The sequence below is a fragment of the Mandrillus leucophaeus genome, unplaced genomic scaffold (assembly GCF_000951045.1).
Source record: "Mandrillus leucophaeus isolate KB7577 unplaced genomic scaffold, Mleu.le_1.0 Scaffold165, whole genome shotgun sequence".
NCBI classification, from domain to species: domain Eukaryota; kingdom Metazoa; phylum Chordata; class Mammalia; order Primates; family Cercopithecidae; genus Mandrillus; species Mandrillus leucophaeus.
The window spans coordinates 1,365,378-1,375,446 of record NW_012101643.1 but is presented as its reverse complement, the minus strand read 5'-3'; the positions used below and the strand labels follow the sequence as shown (position 1 = coordinate 1,375,446).

At 39.9% G+C, this 10,069-nt stretch overlaps 1 protein-coding gene across 1 annotated transcript in view; it reads left to right on the top strand.

Annotated features, from left to right (window-relative positions):
• RYR2 (ryanodine receptor 2 (cardiac)) overlaps positions 1–9,333 on the top strand; it is a 620,934-nt gene extending 611,601 nt beyond the window's left edge. Inside the window, 4 exon segments of the mRNA XM_011976391.1 lie at positions 3,662–3,726; positions 5,862–5,962; positions 6,843–6,894; positions 7,892–9,333. Coding sequence (XP_011831781.1) covers positions 3,662–3,726; positions 5,862–5,962; positions 6,843–6,894; positions 7,892–7,987 — 314 coding nt within the window. The 3' untranslated portion in view covers positions 7,988–9,333.
• The last annotated feature ends 736 nt before the right edge of the window (positions 9,334–10,069 follow it).

Sequence of the window (10,069 nt, the reverse complement as noted above, 5' to 3'; positions counted from 1 at the left end):
TCAATAAACGTAATCCATCACATAAACAGAACCAATGACAAAAACCACATGATTATCTCAATAGATGCAGAAAAGGCCTTTGACAAACTTCAACAGCCCTTCATGCTGAAAACTCTCAATACACTAGGTATTGATGGAAGGTATCTCAAAATAATAAGAGCTATTTATGACGAACCCACAGCCAGTATCATGCTGAATGGCCAAAAACTGGAAGCACTCCCTTTGAAAACTGGCACAAGACAAGAATGTCCTCTCTCACCACTCCTATTCAACATAGTGTTGGAAGTTCTGGCCAGGGCAATCAGGTAAAACAAAGAAATAAAGGCTATTCAGTTAGTAACAGAGAAAGTCAAATTGTCTGTTTGCAGATGACATGATTGTATATTTGGAAAATCCCATCATCTCAGCCCAAAATCTCCTTACACTGATAAGCAACTTCAGTAAAGTCATAGGATACAAAATCAATGTGCAAAAATCACAAGCATTCCTATACACCAATAATAGACAAACAGCCAAATCATGAGTGAACTCCCATTCACAACTGCTACAAAGAGAATAGAATACCTAGGAATACAACTTTCCAGGAATGTGAAGGACCTCTTCAAAGAGAACTACAAACTACCACTCAAGGAAATAAGAGAGGACACAAACAAATGGAAGAACATACCATGCTCATGGATAGGAAGAATCAGTGTCGTGAAAATGTCCATACTGCCCAAAGTAATTTATAAATTCAATGCTATCCTCATCAAGCTACCATTGACTTTCTTCACAGAATTGGGGAAAAAACTACTTTAAATTTCATATGGAACCAAAAAAGAGCCCACATAGCCAAGACAATCCTAAGCAGAAAAAACAAAGCTGGAGTCATCACACTGTCTGACTTCAAACTATACTACAAAGCTACAGTAACAAAAACAGCATGGTACTGGTACCAAAACAGATACATAGAACAATGAAACAAAACAGAGGCCTCAGAAATAACACTACACATCTACAACTATCTGATCTTTGACAAACCTGACAAAAAGAAGCACTGGGGAAAGGATTCCCCATTTAATAAATGGTGTTGGGAAAACTGGCTAGCCATATGCAGAAAGCTGAAACTGGATTCCTTCCTTACGACTTATACAAAAATTAACTCAAGATGGATTAAAGACTTAAACGTAAGACCAAAAACCATAAAATCCCTAGAAAAAACCTAGGCAATACCATTCAGGACATAGGCATGGGCAAAGACTTCATGACTAAAACACCAAAAGCAATGACAACAAAAGCCAAAATTGACAAATGGGATCTAATTAAACTAAAGAGCTTCTGCACAGCAAAATAAACTATCATCAGTGTGAACAGGCAACCTACAGAATGGGAGAAAATTTTTTGCTGTCTCTCCATCTGATATACGGCTAATATCCAGAATCTACAAAGAACTTAAACAACTTTACAAAAATAAAACAAACAGCCCCATCAAAAAGTGGGTGAAGGATATGAACAGACACTTCTCAAAAGACAACATTTATGCAGCCAACAAACATGAATAAAAGCTCATCACTTGTCATTGAAGAAATGCAAATCAAAACCACAATGAGATACCATTTTATGCCAGTTAGAATGGCAATCATTAAAAATCAGGAAACAACAGATGCTGGAGATGATGTGCAGAAATAGGAACACTTTTACATTGTTTGTGGGAGTGTAAATTAGTTCAACCATTGTAGAAGACACTGTGGCGATTCCTCAAGGATCTAGAACTAGAAATACCATTTGACCCAGCAATTGCATCACTGGGTATATACCCAAAGAATTATAAATCATTTTACTATAAAAACACATGCACACGCATGTTTATTGTGGCACTGTTCACAATAGCAGACTTGGAACCAACCAAAATGCCCATCAATGATAGACTAGATTTTAAAAAGTGCCACATATACACCATGGAATACTATGCAGCCATAAAAAAGGATGAGTTCATGTCCTTTGCAGGGACGTGGATGAAGCTGGAAACCATCATTCTCAGCAAACTAACACAAGAACAGAAAACAAACACCACATGTTCTCACTCATAAGTGGGAGTTGAACAATGAGAACACATGGACACAGTGGGGCATCACACACCAGGACCTGTTGGGAGGTCGGGATAGCATTAGGAGAAATACCTAACGTAGATGACGAGTTGATGGGTGCAGCAAAAACCACCATAGCACATGTATACCTGTGTAACAAATCTGCACATTCTACACATGTACCCAGAACTTAAAGTATAATAAAAAAGGACATACATTCAAGTACCCAGTGTAATACTTGATGCATAGTCAGTGCTTTATAAATAACTATAAAGCTATTAATAGTATCATTGTTGAGTACCTACTATCTGCCGAGCACATGTATTAACTAATTTTACCATTTCACCAACCTTATGAGAATTGTGCTTTTATGTGTGAAGTAACTGAGCCACAATAAGTCTAAGGAACTTGGCCGAAGTGCACAGCTAAACAGGGCTGGAATCTGGATCCAGACCCCTTGCAAGCACAGTGTTGGTATTGACCCACTAGTTCTTCCTTTTACTTCTGGGCAACTTGGAGTGTGGTGTTTTTCTCTCTCAGAAATGTCATGTTATCTTTTCTGCTTAACACATTTATCCTGGCTTGAATTAAATGTCTGTAAATGTGACAATCTAAATTCCACAGACATCAAATGACACTATTTTTTAGTAAAGTACCATGGACAAGTTTAAGGGACTCATAATTCATTCATTGTGCTCTTATTGAGTGTAAAAATCATGTGTTTTCTAAGAGGGCAAAGTTATAACTTGGAAGAAAGTATGAAGCCAGCAGGTCTCAGGAGAGAAAAGGAGCTTAAAACAATGCAGTGTTTCTGATTGCCACAGTCAATGAAATTATGGAAGCTTACTTATAAAGGGACTTGTGAAAAAAAGTGATTTGAGGCCTGGCACCATGGCTCATGCCTGTTATCCTAACACTTTGGGAAGCTGAGGCCAGAAGATCGCTTGAGCCCAGGAGTTCGAGACCAGCCTGGTCAACATGATGAAACCCTGTCTCTACAAACAGAAATTAGCAGGGTGTGGTGGTGTGCACCTGTAATGCTAGCTACTTGGGAAGCTGAGGCAGGAGGATCACTTGAGCCCATGAGGTTGAGGCTGCAGTGAGCTGTGATTGCATCACTGCACTCCAGCCTGGGTGACAGAGCCAGACTGTCTCAAAAAAAAAAAAAAAAAAAAAGTGACTTGAGGCAAATTTCTTCGTTTAAGTGGTCATGTTTTATTTCTACATTAGTACTTGAAAAATCTTATTAGTGGAGCTTTCTGTACTTACCCATAAACCTCAGCTGCTCTTTTTCAGCATGAAGTATGTAATAACATCTGTATATGCCAAGTTAACAAAAGCTTTTTCCTGCTGTCACTTCATTTTAAAACACTCTTTCAGTGAGCGTATGTCGCAGTAACTGCACGTACTTCTGCCCCCAAGGAGAGAACGCCGCCTCCCTTCTCCTAGGAGTATCGGATATGTGGTCACATTCACCATGTTCTGAGCATTTTGCAAAGTAGTTGTACATCTCCCCTTTCCCTGAGGGGATTAGCCAAGGAACTGAATTATTCATTGCTTGAGAAAGATTAAATTGTGTTTTTATTTAACACCAGGTCTAATTATCGATGCTTTTGGAGAACTAAGAGACCAACAGGAACAAGTCAAAGAAGACATGGAGGTAAGCTTCTCCATTCATGACTCAGCCTTTTTGTTGTCCTGGGCCCTGGTTTTCCTTACTGCCTTTATCGAGAGAATCATGAATGTGGGAAGGAGGAGGGGAAAGGGCACAACTCGTGGTTTCACTAGCCTGTTTTCCATTCAAGCAATACATATAGTTGAACAGCGTGGTCGGCTGAAACTGTGGTGGACCCCACGTGCATGCAAACAGCGATAGGACACCGTCCTTTCCCTCCAGAAGTGAGACTATTCATTCAAAACCAAAGATTCAATGACAAGTAAACAGATGATTACAGAGCAGTGTGGTGAGTCCTTTATAGGAGTAAAACCCTGAGTGCTAGGGTCTCCAGGGCTGGTATCTGAGTCACTCCTGGATGGTCAGGGAATTTCCTAGAAGAAGGGATGTCTGAGCTGAGGCCTGAAGACTGTGGAAGTCTGTGGGTTTGAAAAGGAAAGAGGAGGACAGTTTGGGCAACCTCCCACCCTCTTCTCCCACACCATGGACGTCTCCAGGGGTACCATTCACAATAGGATCTTTGAGCCCATCACCACCTGAAATTATATACCAAGACTGATTTTAGGGAATTTGATGCACAGGTTTTTTTCTTAGCAGCCTCGGTGCTACCAGATGCAGATTTAATTCTGAGGCCGGGGCTGGAGAGGAAGACCAGTGAATGAAGAACCTAATCACTCATTTGAGAAATTTACAGTTTAATATATGGGCTGTGGGAAACACGAAAAGGGCTTTAGGCAGGGCACTCAGATGATCAGATTTGCATTTTTAAAAGATCACTGGTTTAAAATGTGAGGCATGAACTCAAAACTGGCAAGAACAGGGACAGGGAAGTGAGCTGTCAGCATTTTCCAGGTGGGAGCCTCTGAAGCTTTTGCTAAAGAGGTGCCACCTGGGAGCTGGGCAAGTACTGCCTGAATCCATCTTGTTCCTGCATCCTTAGTGAGGGACTTGGTGATTGGCCAAATGCAGAGGATGGAGAGGATGGAGCAAGCAAGGGGATATCCAGGTTTCAGGCATTAGCCACCAGAGGGATGGTGGCATAGTTAGCTGACACAGGTAACCCAGAGGAAGAACAGGTTCATCAGTAAAGCTGACGAGTGTGATTTGAGCCAGTTCAATGGAAGAGACGTCATTGGAGTGGTATGAAGACCTGATCGATTATTCTCCCCAGTTGCTCAATGTGGCCTATCAGCTGTCAGCAGATAGTGATCAATAAGGCAGGAAGAATTTTATATGCTATGATAATCATCTTGATTGTAGTTCCTAAAATACAGGACCTCATAAACATGCTTCAGATGGCATAAAACAGCTTACAACTGGTAGGGAAAGATGAGCACCAGAGTCACATGGGACAATTATTGAATACATTTGAAATGATACATGTACAATTCCAATAATAAAATAGGGGGTCTGCTTCTCCTTGGGTTTTGTGGACCAGGCCTGTCTGCAAGGAGCAGACCTAAGCAGGTGCCTCTCTACAGGCTGCTTAGGAGAGGCATGGTCCAGAGAAAGTGGAACCAAGACGACCAGGAACCTGGTCCCTAGAGTTGAAAGTTGTTCTCCATACACATCCACTGGCTAATTCTGTACCTAGCACAGCACCTGGCAGACCCTCACTGAATTGGAGATGGGATGCCTCATAGCTTGATATTTGATTTGGCCTTTTCTAAAGGAAAGTGATCTGCACCTTTTCCCCCTGGGTCATCAGACTTTGGGTGGGTGGGTACTAAGTTTGTAGTTTCAGTTGAGGACACAGTTAATCTTGCTTAGATAACTTTAGTCAATGTCATGAACAAGAGTTGATCACTAAGCCTGGACATTTTCACCTAGGCTAGAGAAAGGAAGAGACGTTGCTTTGCAGCCATCATCATCATCATCCTCTTGTTCCCTGTCTGTGTCTGCTACTTACTGCTGCTGGTACCTGTGTCATTTAAGCCAACACCAAGATATAGTTACAGAGACAGTTCCATTTATATTTGTGGGCTTGGCACAGCCTCCATGTGATGATCTTTGACGTGTATTGAGTGAACCAAATAATAGCTGCCCCTACATGACGAGTTGTGTTTTCCTTTTGTTTTGCTTTCTGAACTCTGACGTTAATGTTTCCCTTTGTTTTCTAGACCAAATGCTTCATCTGTGGGATAGGCAATGATTACTTCGACACAGTGCCACATGGCTTTGAAACCCACACTTTACAGGAGCACAACTTGGCTAATTACTTGTGAGTGTGCCCGTTTCAGAATCTTCCACCTCTCCAGTAGCCGCCACCAGTCCCCGCCCATCTCAGAATAGAGAGGTTTTTGTTTCTTGTTTAAAAAACAATCGCTGCAGATGCTTTAAAAGAAAGACCAACAGCTAATGGCTCTCGTTTCCTCTGGAGTAGGTTGACTTAAGAAGTTAAGTTGCAGCTCTTCATGTAAATGATACTTTCTAGAACTTGAAATGAAGAGGTGGACAGGGAGGAGCAGAGCCTCTCTGCGAATTGTGGTCACGTTTCTCATTTTAGATAAGATTTCCCAGGCTGCTTCCTAGGGAGAGGCGAGTCTCCGTTTTTCTTCTTACAGATCTTAAGAGGACTTTCAGATCTCGACAGGCACTGTTGGATACCAACTTAAAAGCTGCATTTCAAAAAATATTAATACATAGAAATCTTTCCATTACTTGAGATTAGCCAAAACTATACTTTGCTAAAATGCTGTTCTTACTCATTTTTGGACCCAATTTTAGTAACAAACAGAAGAGATGCCGAGTAGCATTATAGGGAAAAAAATTGGTCTAACTATACTCAATGGAACTTGATCAGTAAATTAAAACTTCTCCTTAAGCTAGTCTTCAGTTCTAATTCATCAGTGTTGATTTGATTCTGACCAGTGTGTATATTCCTAACTTGAAGCCTCTAGGGTCAAATAGCAGCAGATCAGAAAAGTCAGGTCAACAGCCTTTCCTCTTTCTAGTACGCTGTAATTTTTCCAAAAATTTGCATGTAGTATTTTCTCTGTGCTGGCCATAATTGAGTGCAGCATACAATTTATCTAAATATGCCCTGTTTATCCTAATATTTCCATACAGTTCATTTCTGATCAGTCTCTCTGTATCTGTAGGTTTTTTCTGATGTATCTTATAAACAAAGACGAAACAGAACACACAGGACAGGTAGGTAAATTATTACGTGTCATCTTCTGAAAGAAATTATAGAGAAGCTCTAAATATCAGAACAAAATGTGTGCATTAAACAGTGAGGGATGGAATTACTTTCAGATATTAGTTGTGGTATCTTGATATAAAGTTCCTGTTATGTTCAATGAGTATGGAAAAGATTGCCTTTGTTACAGTAGAATTCTATACTAATTTTATGTAAAACAATAAGCTTTTACTAACTGCAAATGCTGGATTTGAGTTTTGAATTCCATTATTTTAAAAAATTGAGTTCTTAATTATTGCATAATGTCCTTGATTGTTTAATCAGATAGATGATTTCCAATCAACTTCAAAGTATTATGTACAATGCATATTAAATGTCTAAGGCATTTAAGCTATTTGAAGTTCCTCTTCCAATGTGCAGTTAGTTTGAATTTGAAGGATACAATATTTTAAGAGAACCCTCAAAAGCATAAATGTATATTTATACACACACACATATACATATATATTTTTTGAGACAAGGTCTTGCTGTTTTCCAAGCCTGGAGTGCAGTGGCGTGATCAGAGCTCACTACAGCCTTGACTTCCTGGGCTCAATAAATCCTCCTGTTTCAGCCCCACAAGTACCTGAAACTACAGGCATGCACCACCACGCCTGGCTTTATTATATTATTATTATTATTATTATTGTAGTGCAGACAAGATCTTGTTATGTTGCTCAGGCTGGTCTCGAATGCCTGAGCTCAAGCGATCCTCCCACCTCAGCCTCCCAAAATGCTGGGATCATAGGCGTGAGCCAGTATGCCCAGCCAACATATTTTTAATCATTATTATGGTCAGGATGAAGATTATTACTAGAAGTTAATAAGGTCTGGTATAGTTAGTTAGGAACCATCTAAATGAATGTGGACTTCTATTGCGTGTGATATAGGTAAAAAAAATTGAGTTTCTACCTTATGTTTTGTTAGCACACAGGGGAAAATGTTAATACATTTCCTTGACTTTTACAGGAATCTTATGTCTGGAAGATGTATCAAGAAAGGTGCTGGGAATTTTTCCCAGCAGGGGATTGTTTCCGGAAACAGTATGAGGACCAGCTAAATTAAACAAACTCAGACCCCAATCACCTCTCAAAACCAAAACCCCACCCCTCTCTCAATTTCTCTGCTCTCTTGGAAACATTTTGCTGATTTTGTGAATTGCCAGCGCTGTGTGTTTTCTGGGAGCATCAAAACTCTGTTTCGGGAGACCTGTTTCCCCACCCCCCGCCACCGTCTGTATTTACGTTGAGACTAAACACGGAAGAATAATCTAAATTCATACTCAGACAAAAAAATGAATTCTGGAAAGAAAACCATTCTGGACACTGTCATAACACACATAGACAGATTTTCTTCTGAGGCTCCTGGAGTCTCCTCGAGCTACGGGACCTTCACAGAGACGCGTGGCAGCCACACTCACCCGGCCTCTTTATTTCACCATCCTGGAAGGAAGCTGTCTAATGGTCACAGAGCACTGTAGCACTTAACAGACTGCCATGGACACCAGTTGCGAAGGGAAATAGTGCCTTACTATATGTGGGTTGAGCTATGCAGAAGATATGTGCATGAAAAAACATCTTTATTTTCTTTATGTCGACCTTTCTTTTCTTAGATTGATTTTATGAGGTTTTTTTTTTTTTTCCTTTAGTCTTTTCTTTGGTGGGGGAGGGTAAGAAAAGCAGTTTGCACCTTAAAAAGAGAAAGAAAAAAAAAAAAGCGGGTGGTGTGTCTCAGGACAAAAGGAGGCTCTTCCTATTCAGCTAAATTCACATTTGCCCTCCCCCCACCCCCCGCCATATGCTCCTGCTATTATTTTGGTAATGCTCTGATGCAACATTGCAACTTTATGAAATCTTTGTATGAAAACAAAAAGACTGCAAAAAATACACTTTCAAAAGAAACCATTCATTGCATGTTTATTATGCAAGTTTAAATGAACAAAGAAAACCTTTGGAAACAAGTTGATCAACGTGAGAGAAATTTCATGATAATTATATTCATAGTAATAAAGTGTCGTGGGCTTAATTGTATATCTGGAGCCAGTGTCATCCACCAACAATGTGATACGTTATGAACTTGACAGTAGTTTTGGGCTTTTCTCTTTCTTTCAGCCACCTGTGATCAGTTTTGTTGATTAAGGACTTCTTGTCAGGTCATTTTTTAATATTAAAGCTGAAGCAATATCCATTCAGGGATTTCATCAGTTGCATCACAAAACACGGATGATAATATACATCACTCCATTTTTTTCCATTTTGAGTCCTTTTAAATGTAATGCTAACCTTTACAATTAAAAAGTCAGATTCAGAATGGAAACAAGGTCATTTTGCAAACATTGGAGCTCTTTTATTACAAGTCTGCTTGTTAATTTTAGAATTGTAAAACCGCTCTGATTAAACTATTTAACTAACTTTCTCATCCTCTTCTTTCTCCATTTAACTTACAACTGGGACTCATAAAATCTTGAGCTTCTAACTTGAGGTTGGTATAGGACAATCCCAAACACTGCACTGAGACGAACGCCGTCAGATTTCCTGGCACCTCTAAGACTGTTGTTGTATATATCATTGTGGGACCTCAGAGTCACCAGGCACCTGGCCTACCCCTGTCATTTCCCTGTTATATGGATCAGGTAGACCTCTTGAAAACCTCCAATGACAGAAAAAAAAAATCGCTTATCTCCCAGATTATTTAATTCTTATATAACTCTCATTTTAGAAAGCTCTTCCTTGCTCAGGGCAAATTCATTTCCTATAATAGGAGTTCATTTTCCGTCTTAATATGAAAGGGAATCAGTACCCTAGTATATGGTGTATTAAACATTCAAAAACCAATTGAACATTTGCTGTGTGCAAAGTACTGCTGTGGGTATCGGTGACTTCTCTGTCATCTTACACCTTACCAGCTCAACATCACAGTGCTGGTCTCTAGATTTTGCCTTTGTCTTCTGGTATCACTTTTATGTGAGGAAAGGAATAAACTTGGCTGTACCATAGGAATTTTCAAGCCTGTTCAGGGAGGTGATCTGATGCTCTGAAGACTCTGAATAAAATAAATGAGGTCAGCTCCACAAAACATCAAAGAGTGCACTGCCGTTTGCCATGCAACACTGCAGAGCAAGCATCTAGTGGAGAGGAATGAATATTT